Source organism: Ammospiza nelsoni, chromosome 4 (assembly GCF_027579445.1).
Source record: "Ammospiza nelsoni isolate bAmmNel1 chromosome 4, bAmmNel1.pri, whole genome shotgun sequence".
Taxonomy (NCBI): domain Eukaryota; kingdom Metazoa; phylum Chordata; class Aves; order Passeriformes; family Passerellidae; genus Ammospiza; species Ammospiza nelsoni.
The window spans coordinates 18,918,811-18,935,820 of NC_080636.1; the positions used below are offsets into that span (position 1 = coordinate 18,918,811).

A 17,010-nucleotide genomic window follows, 5' to 3' on the forward strand; every position below is an offset into this window, starting at 1 on the left:
AGATAAAATCTGGAAGAGGACAACAGTGCACCTTTTTCTACAGAATTTTGTAAACGTTCTTGTAAATCAAAACAGTCTGTCATACCTAAAACCACTGATTTTGCAGTCAGTTGTTTCTGTTATGGAGTGAGTGATCTGCCTCTTTTGTCTTTTTCTTCTCAGCTTTGCAATTTTTCTTGCCACCCACTGAGACTGGAAGAGGCTTCTGTTTTCCATCTGCTCAACAAATCTCCTTTTCCCACTCCTTAAAATCCACCTAGGGGCCAAGACAAGCTGCAGCTGGCTCTCACTTATGCCAACTCTTGATAGGAGAGAGGGAGTGAAGAAGGAGAGAGATGACTTGCAGACATTTTCCCCTTAATTTTCAACTTTGCAGCTGTGTATTTAGCACACCCATTTCAGATGGAAGAATGAAGCTCAACCAACACTGAACAGCCCTGGAGAAAAAACCCAAGTTATCAGAGGAAGCCAGCACAGCTCTTTTCAAGCTGAACGTGGTGATCTGGGCTGTAAACATCTAAGAACAGAAGCTGTCTCTCATTCTGTGTTCTGGATCACTAGATTTACCCGGGAGTGGAAATGCTGCTGTCACATGCAGAACTGACATTAATAATCCTTCCTGAAAGTAGGAAGTTTCTACTTTCAGACATATTTCCAGTTCAATGTACCATTCAGAAGTTCTTACTTTGTGGGAGGAAAAAGAAATTTGTAAAAGCACAAAAAATGCTGAAGGTTAATAGGATGAAAAAATCTTAAAGCTACAAGAAATGAGACACAGGCTGCTCTCCCTGCTATTAGCTGACATGCTGTTTTCACATGGGCCAGAGCATCGTGGAGATACTTTATCAACAAAAGCAATTGTCACTGAGTGCAGCCACTGCTGCAGCACTGCCATGGTTACAGGCCAGAGCTGGAGGCAGGGCATGTGCTGCTGACAGGGCAAGGGAGCTCCGGGGCTTTGCAGAGCTGTGCAACAGCAGCATTCCCCTGATGTGGGTCAGAGCACCACCAGGAATGAAGGAATACATGAAATAACTGGATGAGGGACTGAAGATATCCATGAGGTGCAACGTTTCACACTGTAAGAACACCCAAAGGGCAAAAGGCACTGGATGTTAATGCAGCAGCACAGCAACACATGGCTTAGGGAGGAAGGGTAGCTGCACACTCTGCTGCTGGGGTCTGAGGCTCAGCAGGATCAGGGTGACTGCTGGAATCACCCCTTTGATCCTTCAGTCAGTCAATTCAGATAATCTGAGACAATTAACTGGTACTACATTTTTGTGTGAGGAAAGGCAATGGGCACCATGAGTCTGCCAGGCTCAAAAATCACACTGTGCACTAAAACTAACACAAACCCACACAAGCACAAACGCACAGCAGCACTGCTGAGGACTTTCCCCACACATGTGGGAGGAATTCTCAACATGAAAGCAAATAAGCAGCTGAGAAAAGAAATAAAAAACCCCTCACAAAACCTGGAACAGTCATTCTTTCTTCTCTATCAATCGGTTTCCCTCAAATCCTAAACTTTTCTATGTTATTCAGAAATAGTTTGCAGAAACCCTTCCTTTGGTAAAAATATAAGTCTTAAGCTATCATCAAATGGCACTCAGTGCTCTTCAATAATCCTAACAAATTATTTACAGGGTAAAAGCTATACAAAGAGTTTGGTTTAATGTATAGTTTTCTCCTGACACATTAACAATTTGTGAGTTTGTAGCAGTTCAGACAATAAGGACAGATAGGCATAGACCTGTATTTCTGGAGAGAAGAGGTGGCTAAAAAGGGAAAGGCAGAAAGTGGGAGAAAGATGAGGTAAATTCATCGAGATCAATATAACTGTGCTACAGAAAAAGCTAAAAGATAAGGAAAAAAAGCATTTGCATAGCTATTTATCTGCTTTTGGATAGTATTTTTAATTATGCCTGTTTTAAAGCAGAAAGTCTAGGTCAACTGTCAACACTTATGCAGCCAAATTCAGATAAATGCACTGATGATTAACCTGCTTTTGCAAGCCAGCAGCCCCAGATAAATGCAAGTGGCACCAAACCAGAGACCATTCCCAAGCTGCAGAATGCCTTGCATCTCAGCTAACATTATGCACTGAAAGGGCTAGTTAATGTTTCCTACCTTGGATGGTCTCCTTTTGCAAAAGCTAATGCTGATTTATTTAGATTTGTCTTTCCCACAGTTTTCTTTCTTCTCTGTTGAAGGGAGAGAAGCGCAGAGAGCAGTTTCTAACGAAGGCAGCACTGACTCTTGGATCCTTCTGCTGCTCTGACAGCCCTCCCCAGGCTGCCCATGCACAGGGAACCCTTCACGCCCGCACACAGAGCTGCCTTTATTGCATGTTTCACTATTAATGCCTATGTAATAAGCTGCTCAAGCACCTTTCACACATCAGTAGGGCCTGTTGTTAATGAAACAGCAGGGCAACAGACATTGCAGAATGAACCATTCTTCCACACTGCAGGCAGAAATTTGTACTCCCTGCTCTAAAGAATTAGTATCGTCTCTCTGATATACCGAGACTCCTGCAAAGGGAAAGGCAATCGATTTACAAAGTAGATATGGCTGCAAACAAAATCAGCTCAACCCTAGGGCAAGGCAAAACACAAACTATGAAAAATAAGATTCATGTTTTAATTAGTAAGTCACTGTGACTTTGTCATAACTGACATTTAATTGACATATAAATTATTGACATTTCTAGTCTCATTCCTGCCTAGTGCCCACTGCATATGTTCCCTTATTTCAAAATAAAATAAGGCTGTGATTAATAGATTTTAAGAACATACATTGATTATGTTTTTCTAGACATTTACACATACATGTAAACAAGTAAAATGCTAACTCTTTCATCCCCCACATAAACTGAAGTGTGCCATGCTGCTGTGTTAGGATGTCAGATACTAAACATAAAGATGATGGCTCCAACTGCTGTGATTTTCAGCAGCCACATTTACAACAGTCATGTAGCTGTGAATCACAGGACAGTTGTAGATAAAATTGAGTGCTGAAAATACGCCTGAGGGGCATTTTGGGCACTGATGGGACACAGATGCCTATCCAAGCAAATGTGACCCCCTCACAGCCTATATTGTGTTTACCATTAAAACATACTCAGAAGGTTATTTCTAGATAAGGAGGCTTCCTCTAACAATGGAGGAAACCACCAGCTGAAAAAGCAGATGAAGAGAACCTCTCCCCACAAAGTAATGTCTCAACACCTTGCCATGAGCTGTCAATGTTAAGAGAACTCACAGAAGAAAATTGCACCAGTGTGGGACACACCAGGAAAGCACTTTCTTTAGAGATGGTGGAAGAGGTTACTATCACTGCACAAGATAGTGCTGAGGTATTGTCTAGAGTACAGTGTTCATCCATCTGAGAGAAGGTGGCTCCAGTCAGGAACCCACAGCATCACCAGAAAAGCCTGGAGCTAGCTGACTTTACCAGCAGAGGAGAACTGGGTTCACTCTGTTTTGTAAAATAAAAGTTGAGAGGAACTAAAACTACTCTCTATAAGTTCTCATTATATTTCATCAATTGGAGGGGAAAACAAAAAAAAATCAATCTTATCCAAAGCATTTTTTAACTCTTTTAATGTGGACCACTTTAAAATAGAAAGATACTGTAATTGAGAGGTATGTTTGTAAGTATCAGATGTTAAGGAAACCCAGACATGCCTCCCAGGAGAGGACAAGGAGGAGTCATTGGCTGTCACACAGCTTTGTCATGAACCTCAACAGCTTTCCAAACCTTTTACACAACCTGCTATGTGGGAAGGACTGAGAGACAGACTACACATCTCTGCCTCCCCCAGCAAAATGCAGCTGAAAGACTCATTAAAATGAGGAAAGAAATGGAAAGTGTTTTCTTGAATGAAAGGGGTTTAAAGCAGGCTCTGTATTATCATAAGATATAGAGTAACTAAAAAAAAAAATTTTTTTTAGGATATGCTCATTAGCACAAGTTGAAATTTAACTAATAAATTACTGCTTGTAATAGAAAAAAGGAGAAAAATATTTTTAGTGCTAAGTGCAGAGAAATGGACTGCAACATGACAAAAGGGAAATGGCTGGCCATAAAAATCAATGGCTTGTTATTTTAAGATGTGTGCTATTGCATGATGCTAACTACTGCAGGATTGGCAGCAGAGATACAGCATGAGCATGAAGTAAACCCTTTCTCTCCTTAGAGGTTTCAGTCACAGTGCATTTTAAGTCAAACTACAAAAGCAAACTCCAGCAACTTCCTGCTCCTCACTTAAGTTGGCAGGTTTATCAATATATATGGTCAGGGATAAAATAACACAACTTCTAGGAGAGGACTGATTTGCATTTAAGAGTGTTCTGTATGCATCACAAACAAAGCAAATCTTGCCCATAAATGCACTGGTGAGTAGGGTTTAAAACAAAAACAAAACTCAAAACAGAAAAATCATTGCTTTTAAAAGTAATAAAATTTATCATCTCCATAAATGAACTTCTCAGCCCCTTTTATAGCTTCTCCAGTACAAGTTCCCTGGGAGAGTGGGTGCAAGCCAAGGTGGACTGGAGGGGAAGAAAGAAACTAGAAAGGAATTATAAACAAAGCTATCCTGTATCTAAGCCCATTTACTACATTGAATGAATCTGGCCCTCAGAAAATGGGCTGAGAGAAGAATTTAGGTAACTAAATCATCATTGTATTTGGCTGAGGACCTACAAAAACAGCCATATTTTATAACTTATCAGTAACTCACACTAGTTGACACTCCCTTCCTTTCTGCTGAATAAACACTTAAAATGAACAAGTGTTGGAAAGGGAGACAATATTATAAAATCTAGTCACAGAATAACATTGGAAGCAGCTGTCCTCCTGACATTATCACAGAAATCAGAGATGGAAAAAATCCTATTAGGTCATATAGTCCCTCCCTTTGTCATTGCAGGACTGTTCCCTAACACAGATTTTCCAGGGCCTTGTCCAGTCTTGTTACAAGACTTTCAAAGTGATAGTTTCCAGCAGCTCCCTTGGGAGAGCATTCTCCTGCCTAATAATTACTGCTGTCAAGATTTCCCCCCAATTTAAGAGCAATTTGCCCTATTATTTCTGTGTTTCCCCAGATAATATTCAAAATGGTAAAAAGAAATACTGATGTTTTGAAAAATGCGTCAATATTCCAGACAACTCCACTAATAATGCATCCTACAACAAAGAACAGGCATTGCTACCCTGTATTTTCTCTGTCCTCCTGACCAGGAGATACACAAACATATCAATTAGCCCGCTAGGGAAAAACAGACATGGAGTTTGATACCAAGACCAGAGAGAGAGAGAGAAAAGATCAGCCCAGTTCCAAGCCTTTAGAACAAGCCCATCTGCTGCACTCAAACAACAAATGCCTTAACCATGTTAGCTATAGACACACCTCTGCATCCTTTTAAATCTGTCTGCTCAGACTGTGACTTTTTGTCTGTTTTCGTTCTCAAACAAGGTGTGTGCTTTGCCTCCTCACCCAGCTGCCTTCCATGGTCCACACTGAAACTCAATGGCTGTTTCAGTGATCCCTTACAGAGCTCCAAAGAGTCGTGGAAACCCAGGCTGATCACCATGGGAGAAGGCTCACAGTGTGAGTCACTCCTTGTGAACAGGCAGCAGGAATGCACAGAAAGCTCTTGAGATGTGTCATGGAAAAACTGAGGGGATGGGAGCAGATATCTTGGGAGATGTCACGAGGAACAGGACCTACTGTGACAGTCAGCTAGGATATGTGACATGCACTCATGCTTAAGCTTGATTAGCTTTGTTGCATATAAACCAACAAATTGTTTTGTACAGTTCTAGAGAAAAAAAAAATCAGATCATAACATTTCCAGGTTGTTCCAACAAGTGTCCAGACATTAAATGTCCTTGTAACTGTTCACATCCATTTCGTGCTCCATTCTAACCTCAATCTATGCTTCCTGTTTCACAATGATACTATCTGTGCTTTTACAGATGCTCAAAGTCCTTTCTCCTCATCTATTTTTTTTTAAAGGTTTTGCAATCTTGCATCAGTATTTTTTTCCTCAGTTAAATGCCACAGACCAATGAAAGTAGCTCCCAGCCTGAACCAGTCCCAAAGCAAGATGAGGATCAGTGGTACAGAGCTGTCCTTAGAGCAGCACTGGGGAATGGAGAGGAGAGGGACACACACACATACACACACACTGACCAAAACCATCATATGTAATCTGCCATGGTAGAATTCCTACAATAGCTTTCAAAAATTAGCTTTTCCCAAGTTTGTTACTGGCCCATCTACAATAAAAACAAGGAACTGTCCTCCTATTCAGTACACTTTTCCCAAGCAGTCAGAAGAACCAACCATAGTCACACGTGCTCCCAGGTCCCACAAATCACAGTTGGTGTTACTTTGCAGAGCTTTACGGCCTTTTTTTTTTTTTTAATTACCCATAGAGACAGTTAGGACCCAATTCTTAATCATACCACACCACATGCTATTTTTTAACCATACTGCAGGTAAAATATTACCACATAAAAAGAGCATTCTTCCACATATTTCAAGGCAAGAAAAACAAAATATTGTGAAGCCAAGAGTCAGTACAGAAACTGGAGCTTCTGTCCTTCTCCTGTCTCAGCATTAATCACTCCTTGTAAACTGCTCTGAGTAAGTGCACTCCAAATTTGCCACAGCTTTAACTCTTCTCTCTGCATTCACCTCTCTTAATTACCTTCACTTTCAAATCTCACCCTTTTACTCCCTTTCATTCAGTGTCAATGCTTGACACCTCTGAAAACATATAACAGCTTCCATGGTCACCTTTTACATTTTTGAAGGTTTTAAGACGTTTTCTTTTGTTTTGCCTCTTCCAGTTGAGACAACTGTGTGCAAAAAAAAAAAAAAAAAAAAAGAGAAAACCGTCTTTATACTCTTTCAAATTCCCTTTTAGAAATCTCCTTTCAGAAAGGTCTAACATTTGTTACTGGAAAAATCTCTCATGCCTATGTTAACACCCTATCATCCCATCCAAGACAGATTCCCATCTAGTATGGATACTTGCTCATCAGCTCCTAACAAGCTATCATTGTCCACCACTTGGACAGTTAAGTCTTTGTGTGACTCCAAGCAGATCTTTCTCTGGTGGAAGCCCTTTGGGATTTCTCCAGGCTTTCTTAGCTGATGAAGAGAAAAGAGTGAACTGAGCAACTCTTCCTAACTCCAAGTACTGCTTGGACTTCACAGGAAAAAGCAGACAGAAAAAGCAGATAATCTATGACTGACAGGGTAACAATACACTTAAATCCAAGGATAAATTTTATTCTGATCAAAGGAATGTATTCATTTTGTGACATTTGGTCAGTTATATGGAAATTTTTGCATAATGCATAAACATAACCCTACACTAAACAACTTCCGGCTTCTTAGAACAACAAGTGCAAAAAAATCTCTGCCATACAGCTCATTTCTGGTTGCAAAAACACAGTTCAAATCATTCATTTTACTTTTCAACAGCTTCATCCTATCTTTGAGGAACATAAAAGAGATAAAAAAAGCAGACATTGCAAATGAATTTAATGCAAGTTTTAAAACGTGCCTGATAACACATTCATTTATTACTTCTGCTCCCTGAACATTCTCCAGTACCATAAATATCCATTTATGGAGTTTGTGTATTACCAAATCATTAATAGAAGAAACAAAAATCCCGATTACAGACAGAGTTCCTGGTATTCAATAAAAGTAACATTAAGCTGTGGCATTAACTTGTGAGCACAGGACCAAACCCAAAAGAGTTTTGGGTTTTTTGTACACTTTGAGATGTGCTTGAATGACAGGTTCTCCTTACCTCGAGCACTCTTCCTGTGATGTACTTTTCACAGTTGTCACACCTGATCCCAAACTTGGCGTGGTAGTCTGTTTCACAATATGGAACCCCATCCCTAGGGAAGAACAACAGGCTGTACAGATGCTGCTTTATGTAAGCTTACAGTTCCCTGGGAGATTATGCATCTAAAATGTGTCAATGTTTCAAGTACCCAACTTCACAGGGTATTTATGGGCTTTCCTGCCTCTCTCGCAGTCATTAATGTTGTAAAAAGCTGAATAGTAATGAACAAATATTTTGGACCACTTCTCTCCTTTGTTGCTAAACTCAGCCATCAGCCTTGTAGTAACACTCAGCCTCTGAGACCCTCACACCACCTGTTTAATCATGTTACCCATTAACTTCTTTCACGTGTTTCCCCCTCTCTGGAAAGTTATTTCACCATATTACTCTTCCCCTCTTATCATCTAATTCATCCAACTGATGTACTATCTGATATATGTATTACCTAATCCTTTAGCTGAGTCTGCAGAGAGCAATTTCTCAAATATCTTGTCTGTAAACCAAGTTTTGATAAACATTTAAATCTACTGGCACACTTGACTGGACTTGCTTAAAGGCAGTCATGGATCAAACGACTTGGGAATTGCTCCACAGAAGCCAGCAATGACTACAGGAATTCAGCCTGAGCAGCAGTGTGTTCATGCATGATGGAAGCAGCTATTTCACCACCACCAGTGAGTTAAGATACAATTTAGAGATATGAAGAAAAAAAAAAACTGGAGTCTTAGCTTTTATTTCAAAGTGACAAGACCAGAACTTTTGGACTATTGCCCTGACAAGAACCTCTTCATTTTGCATTTTATAATTTTACTAAATTGTACATGTAGACCATTAAACTGATGAATGAAAATAAATTGCTCTAAGAAGAAACTGGAGACTGTTCTCATGCTTCAAAGTTCAAGTTAAACATAGTTAAATATGTTTTGTTTGTTATACTAAAACAGCCCATGAACAGACAGATTTATCAGCAGAGGCATAATTTTATCAGACATTTCTCTGGAGAAACATAGAAATTAATGTTATAGCCTGGAAGTTGGATTTCTTAGAGACTAACCTAGAAGTTATCACAATAATTAATTGAATTAATTAAAGACAGGATATTTCCTCTCTTGAGTTATTTTGTTTGGCATTTAGCCTTTTTAAAAAGACAATTTTGCAGTAATTATATCTTTACAATTTATGGGGGGAGGTATATTCAATAACAAGCAAAAAAAGCACTGTGCTAAAATACAGCAGATTAGCCCGACATTGAGACAATGAAAAACCTTATTTAAGAACACCCTTTTAATAAATATTGTTCTCCAGTGCAAGCTGTGAAATTAAATATTGTATTTGTATTAATTGAAATCTAAAGAATTTTTGAATGTCAGGGGGACATAGGCTCTGAAACCCCATCATCTCCGGGCACTGGTGACTGAGTTATTTTGCTGCTTAAGAAAATTCCAACATAACACACTTCTCTGAAGCAGAAATTAATCCCAGGTGCCTTGGCCAGTGAAAGGCCTGCATGCCACTGGCCTGATCAAAGTGTTGACACGGGACATGGTCTGCGTTGTGCTTTGTGCTGTTTCTCAGTGCTGCCATCACATTCAGTCAAATCTGACAGCATGAGGGTCTGGAGCTGCACAAAATCATGGCATGTACATCCTTAACAAACTTCTGACTAACATTTCCTCTTATGTAATGCATACAGAAAGAACAGTACCTGCCTGTTTACATTACAGCATCACAGAGAGCAAAACCATAGGTAACTAAGGGCACACATTTGGGTCCTGGAAACATATTCTACCTGCTGCCTCTGTTTTGTCAAGTCCCATTCCAGGTAAATGGAAAAATGTTACTTCTACTTTTTTCCATTTTATTTTTCTAAATACAACTTAGGTAATAATTTAGACAATAATCTCTAATATCTTATATACTTCTGAATATATATATATAAATAAATAAAAGGTAATGAAATATGCATTTATATATTACATTAATTATATTATTATAATGTATACATTATATTTCTATATTATGCATTACCTTTAAATCTTAACAATGCAAATAAATGCAATGATAAATTAATTATTTGGCATTAAAAAAAGAATGACTAAAAGAGGTGAAAATACTCCTCTACTTACTTGCTGATATACTCTGCATTCAGTAGCTTGCCACATGTACTGCACTTAAAGCAGCCCAAATGCCAGTGTTTGTCCAAGGCGACCAAGGACTGACCATTTTTAATTTCTGAACCACAGCCACCACAATCTGCAAGAGAAAAACCCAAATGAGTGAATCGTATCCTTTAGCTCATGCAGCAGTTGGTTACAGCAGCACAAGGATCCATCAGCGCCCCAGTAACAGCTCACAAGGGCTCCACTGCTCACTGATGGATGGCAAGTGTTGCTGCCCTTGGAAAGATCTGAAATTGCTACAACACATGCATCATTCAAAGAAAAAAGCTGATGACTTCCATTTCCTAGTGACTTAGGCTTTATTTTAATTCATTTATACTGTGTTTTTAAAAATGTTTTGCTGATTAATTTTTCAAGCATCATGAACCTGCCTGATAAAAGAAATAAAAAAGACAAAGAGTAAAAAAAGAATTCTTCATATTAGCCTTTGCCTTGGGATCTGCAAGCTCCACTTATTTCAAAATTGTTTTGCAACCATGAAAAAAATCCAAGCCGAAAATCTGGTATGAAATTTTCTGTACCCAGTAAAACACACCAATACCTAAAAGGCATTAGTGACATTTCAATATGTGAAAGTGATGGCCGTCTATGTATTTATTCTCTATAAAAATTCACTTATATTAAGTTTCAAGAGGTGCTAACAAAAAATACATGCAAAACATGCAATAACTGGTAACAGAGGTTAGTCTGTGTTGGTTCAACAGGTTGTAGGTAAGCTAGTTCTACTCCCCAGAAAGAGTAACAAGAGTAACTGAGAACAAGACTGTCTGGGGATTTGGTTGCCTTTCTTTTTAACAATGGAAGTTTTTGACTAAGCTAACAAAAGCCAAACCTACAATCAGTTTCTGCCCTCTTCAGAGATGTTATGTACACATGGGATTTGGATCTGGTTGTCAAATGAACCCTCTAACACCCTACAAGGTCCATCTCTCATTCAGTCTTCACTCTACAGATTTCCTGTCTATGGATGATTTTCTTACTAAATGTTAAAATAGTAGAATATGTGGGAAAAAGGGATACATGCCAGTGATAAATTGATTCTAGTAGCAATATCTCAGTAATCTTCTAATGCTCCATAAAATATCTTCCATCTCAAGTGGAAAAATACATAGTATTTTTAGGAATTCTTCAGGTATACCAATAATTTTCTAGAGAAAAGATAAAACCTGAAAGACACTTAAGCATTCAGAAATGCCAGGAGAGAAAATAAACCCATAACAATGTCTTAGATGGAAGAAAAAGCTATGAAAAGCATTAGAAAGATTTATCAAGTTATTAAGAAAGAACTCTCAACCTAGGATCTTATTAAAGCATTGAAACAGTCTTCTTAAAAACTTTCTGATTTAAGACAGTATTTTTATTGGTTACATGACCCTAATGAGACAGTGTAAGTGAAATTGTAAATGTTTCACTTCTGAGCACACAATGATAAAGCGCAGTTTGTATTTTCCTTTAGTGGATCTGGAATGCATTGAGGGAGCAATAACGTGGCTCTTTAATGCTACCCTCCAGAGCACCAATACCTGGAAACAAGCCTAGCACAAAAGCATGTGCACTACAGATCAGAACATTTGAGTTTTGCTAATAATAAAGAACATTTGGGTGTGTGCCTGGTTTTAGTCCCTGCAGTATTCTACAGTATTTGTTGTTCAACTGCAATCAGAAATTTTTTTGTGATCTCCCCTGTACTGGGGATTAATCTGGAAATCTAATTTAATCCGACTGCTTGAGGGTTTATTTCACAAACTGAACACAACATCATGTGCTCAAATGTCATTCACCTTTCATTCGGTTTAAGCTTGGGTGGGCAGAAATGCAGCATTTTGTGAGTTACTTTTTTTTTTTCCCTACTGCTGTTTTCTCTGTAAAGTGCCAGATAATTACAAACAAATATTGTGGTTGCTATGCCAACAGTGCCTACTGATGCATGTCCTTGTCTTCCCATCTTGGATGCAGCATCCTTTGGTGACTCAACTAATTTCAAGCAATAACTCAGCAGAACACATCAATTTGCTGCTCCATGTTAATATTCTTCCTTGAGTACTCTCTCAAAATCAACACTGTCACAAGAGGTTTTCAGAGCTATTGTTTTATAAAACAAAACAAAACAGAGAGATAGGTACTTATATAATAAAAAATTCAAGGACTCAGGCAGAAAGCAAGTATTTTACATTCTTCATTTCTTCCAAATGGAATGCACGAAGGAGGTTAGAAGCAAAAGGGGAGGATGAAAATAGAAGGACTTGTCAGAGGGCGCAGTGATGCTGGGAGCTCAGTGAGTCCCCAGGAGATGTCTGCTGAGATAAACAGGCTGGGGAGGAGCACACATGGTACACATCAGACACTTCTGAGACAGGAACAAACCCAGTGTAACAGAGGGTCAGTGTACTACTCTTTCCTTGAAAAAGTTTGCCTGAGGTCATGTTTTTGTGCACTACTAACAAGAGTTGCTCATTTAAAGTAACTCTTTAAGATCTTTTCCAAGAAAGCTCTTGCCAGGAGATACACCATTCACTGGTCTATGCAATGTGGGGAAAAGGTAAACTTCTATTTTCCAGGGTCAGGCTTCGCCACAGAGATGTGCTTGCTCCCAGTGCTGTCTCCCTCTGAGGCAAGGGGTTTGCTGAGGTTTGCAGGTATCTGGGCTCTGGGAAGGCTCAGTGCAGACCCAAGAGAGCTGAGGAAATACAATGACAAGAAAAACTCTCCAGTGTGTGTGTGCACAGAGAAAGGGAATGTAAATACATTAAAGGATTCTGTGCCACAGATAATCAAATTAACTTGTCCTGTCAGTACTCAACCAGGCTAATAATGTCCATTGTAGTCAAAGGCACTTTTCACATATAACAAGGAGACAGCAAAGATGGCCAAGGAGGATCAGATCCATCTCAGGAATAAGTGACAAGAGAAAGCACCTAACAGAGGGGGCCAACCTATCCCCAAAAGAGAGTGGCATTAGCAAGAGGGATCCATAGAGTATCTCACAGGGCATCCACACAGCAGGTTTGACTGATGAACTGTAGAAATGAGATGGTGAAAACTTCTGTGAAGAAATGTTGGGGGAAAAAGAAAACAGAAAAAAAGGAGAAATTTCTCCCAGAAGTGGGCTAGATTTCTTACACAGGAAGATGAGCAATCCATAGGGCCCCTCCTCAGCCATGCTGAATCCAGCTTGCTGTAACAGTCTTTAAAATTTTTTCTGTCTTTGCTGTTTAATTGCATTGCTGCTGCTGTTTAATTACATGAAGTCAGCAGTGGACTCTTAAAGCATGGCAGCACTTTATAAGCAAAAGAGCAGAGGAACGGAGTTCAGAGCTACACCACCCCTCTATGGTTTACTGCAAAGAAGTTGGTGTGAAAATATCACATTTCTTTCCCCTACTGTTTGTATTTTCTGATAGTGCACAACAGTCTGAGGTCAAGGTGAATGCTCCCCACTTCACACATGAAACTCCTTGCTGTGTGGTATTTAGCCATGCAATCCTGACACTGATATTTTCTGAAGCTGAAACTGGAACACTTAAAAATCATTAAATCTCACCCTGGCTTTTATTTCAGATGGACTTGGACTAAATTCTCAAAAATATCAGCATATACATTATGTTTTTCTCCAAATAATTTGATTTAGTTCATTTTAATCAAATCTTTGAGAGGTTCTATGTATTGTTAATCCTATAATAGCACCATCTGTGCTTCTTTTTAACATCAGACTTTATTGAAAAATCACTCTATACTTTTTCATGTGACTACTTTGTATTTCATGACACCTCTTATGCAGCAGAGTAGTATAAGTTCCAATAGTACACACTGGTGTAAAATTATGTTATTTAAACCTGTGCAGACTAAGAAGCACTGACTGAAAAGAGCAGAAATCCATACTTACTTCTCAGGTTCTGTACAGGGAAGGAGCCAGTGCTGCTGGAAGGGGGCAGGGAACATTTCTGGCAGATGCATTCCTTCCCATTGAAAGTTACCCGGTCACCCGCAGGGAAAGGCAACCTGCAACAGCAGAAACAAAAGCAAACTGGTTACAGTCTCATGCCTCTATCAAAATTAAATATCTTCCCACAAAGGAACTGATTATACTCTGGCTTCTTTGTCTCTGCTTGCACAGTTCTCATTCAGTTTTCCAGCCACTTAGAGGCTTAAGTATCAAAGGGGCAAATCAAACAGACAACTTCAAATGCAGATGGTTACAGCTTCTTAGGAAAAATAATAATATCTAAAGCTACAAAAACACAGTGAGCACTCAAGTCCAAATTGTTGTGTATCTAAGAAATGTAGTATCAGCCAGAGTTCATCACTAACAGGATCAGTTACAGAATGAAAATAAAATTGGCATTACAGGGAGTTAAGTAGAGGCAAATGCAGCTGCTTTTATGTTGTTAAATAGCTGCATAAGAGTGATGACTCTTATACATTAAAAACCAGCACTTGTCCCCACAACTTTTATCACATCAAAGTCTTCCTCTTAATCTATGTGCTCAGAAAGCAAATGTTATTGAACTCTCAAAGGGAAAAAACCTATCCCAGTTATGAACCCCACGGCATCTACGTTATTTGTTTTCCCTACCCAAAACCAGCTCTCCTAACACTTAATTAAACCATTCCTTTTAATCAATGTTCTTAAAACAAAAGCTCTCTGCTGTGCACTTCCTTGTCTGGGCACAGAAACCACTGAGGCTTTTCCTCTAGGAGAACCAGATGGACAAATCACTTCATATGCAGGAAAGGATGGTGAGGATTTAGAAACACATTTCACTCCACCCAAAGCTCATGTCCAACTAAATCCCTACCCAAGCTATCAAAATACGGCTTAATGGGGCACAAATATAACACACACCTTCTGCTCCATGGTGAAGTCCATCTGACCACACTATTTCATTAGCATTTCATTAAAACTCATGGCATTCTCCCACACATGCTATCAAATTCATACCAATTGTGAGGTTGTCTCTGCTACAGAAGCTACACAGATACTTTGTGCTAAACTTAAACATTATTTTGCTCCTTAAACTGCCTAAGAGATGCTTAGTCTACACTTGAATTACGCTTAAATTCCTTTTTTTATTACTTAGAAAAAGAAAAAAAGCAATGCTGTCGTTTGTTCCTATATAATGTTACTAAAATATATTTGAAACCAGCTAAGTGCTGGTTTCCATCCAACCATCCATTTTGGACCACTGGTGATAATTTAAAAAATCATGAGGAGACAGAGTGTAAGTATTATTATCTTTTTTGATATCTGATAATGAATTCTGCACTTCACCTTTTTTTTTCCTCTTTCTCAAGTTTTTATAGTCAAAAAACTTCCTACCTTATCACTTACCTAAAGTTGTGGTAAGGAAAAATACTTTATGGAAACAGCCTTCCTATATTGCCTTACTCTCTGACCCAGCTAAATGATCCGTGTAGGACTCTGGTACAACAAGGCCCAATACCATGTTATAAATTCAGGAGGTCTAAATTTCCATCTGTTCCAAAGAGGATTTTGTACCATTAGTTTTACTCAATAACCTAACTGGAAGACAACACTGTTTCTATTGAGACAGGCAGGACATGGTGGAGCGGCACTCCAATGAGCAAACCTGTCCTGTCTTGCAGCAGTAGCAAGCTTCTGTGTTATACATTCAAAAAAACTCCCAATGCTATCTTTTTGGGTCACAATTGTTGTCTGCAACAGATTTTGGTACTTTTTAAAGTCAGAGATACTTCTAATACACAGAATGATAAAAGAGCTTTATGAACTCATAGAGAAGCTGAGGCTGGAAAGGAGCTCTGAAGGTCATGTGGACCAACCCAAAGCTTATTTAAATGAGCATACATACATTTGAATAAAAATTAGTAAATGTGATACACTTCTATATAGATAATAAAAATTCATAACTAATTACCAAAACCTGTCTCTAAAATGAAGTCATACAATCCAAATGCTGTCCTAGTTTTCTACTGCAAATATGAATGAAACCATTTAATCACATTTTCATTTTAAAACAATATTAAAAAATCAAGCCTAGAACTTAACACTACTAATTGACCTGGAAAGACACAAGCCAAGGGATTTCAACCATTCCAGAACTGAGACAGGAACTTGCATCCAATCTCCTGCATGTTTTCAGGAAGAGATCTCATCTTGACTTACAGATACACACAGACTTATTATAACCACTGGTAATCTGCCCCAAATTCACCTCCCACAAAAGCAGCACCCTGCTCCACTGACACCAGCACAGAACCACCTCTCACTCCAAGGCACAGCTGCACCAAGGCTGGGCTCAGCCCATGACCCAGCTGGGCTCTCCTGAGATGTCTCAGTTGAACAGCAGGGTTTGCACCATTAATAATCCCAGGGATGGTCATGTGCTGGAGCTGTGAGCAATTCACTGCTCTGAAGAATGATTGTGACTACTGAACAATCTTGTATGCAGTACATAAGGAGCAGTAGGGAGAGGTGAGGTGTATCTTATAAATACATCTTCCTGACTTAGGGATATACCTAATAAAGATCCAGCTGAACTTCCAACTGAGCACAGAAGCCCCCCTCAAACAGATGCACCAAGTAGCAGCTAATGTAGAAGCAGGGAGTGCCCACTTTGAATTGGCTCATCTCATCATTGACTGAGCAATCAGACAATCTAAAAGGAAATAAGTTAAAAGTAGAGGAGGAGAAGAGGAATATTCACTTCCTATGGCACAAAGACAGAAGCGGGCAGCTGACACCTCCAAACATGCCAAAGCTCATAAGCACCACGGCAAGTCACAGAGCCTCCTTAGATGGGAGAGCACTTAGGGGTTTCCTAGCCAATAAAAATACTGAACTTGGTCTGTTTTCTAATGATTCAGTAGCTAATCACCGTGCCTTTCCATTCCAATGGGAAAGAGCAACAATTTTGATTCTTTATTGTTCTCCAAATATGCAAGACACCTTGTTCTAAAAAAACTGCAGG

At 39.1% G+C, this 17,010-nt stretch overlaps 1 protein-coding gene across 9 annotated transcripts in view; it reads right to left on the reverse strand.

Moving 5' to 3' along the window:
• ABLIM2 (actin binding LIM protein family member 2) overlaps nt 1–17,010 on the reverse strand; it is a 130,482-nt gene that overhangs the window by 58,217 nt on the left and 55,255 nt on the right. For 8 of the 9 annotated variants that reach the window (XM_059469946.1, XM_059469944.1, XM_059469940.1 and 5 more), the window contains exons 4-6: nt 13,947–14,062; nt 10,010–10,136; nt 7,842–7,935 (exon numbers count right to left, since the gene is read on the reverse strand). In XM_059469946.1, the coding sequence (XP_059325929.1) occupies nt 7,842–7,935; nt 10,010–10,136; nt 13,947–14,062 (337 nt within the window). Of the gene's footprint in view, nt 1–2,133; nt 2,284–7,841; nt 7,936–10,009; nt 10,137–13,946; nt 14,063–17,010 lie in introns of those variants that run through there. The other variant, XM_059469947.1, reaches the window with a different exon arrangement.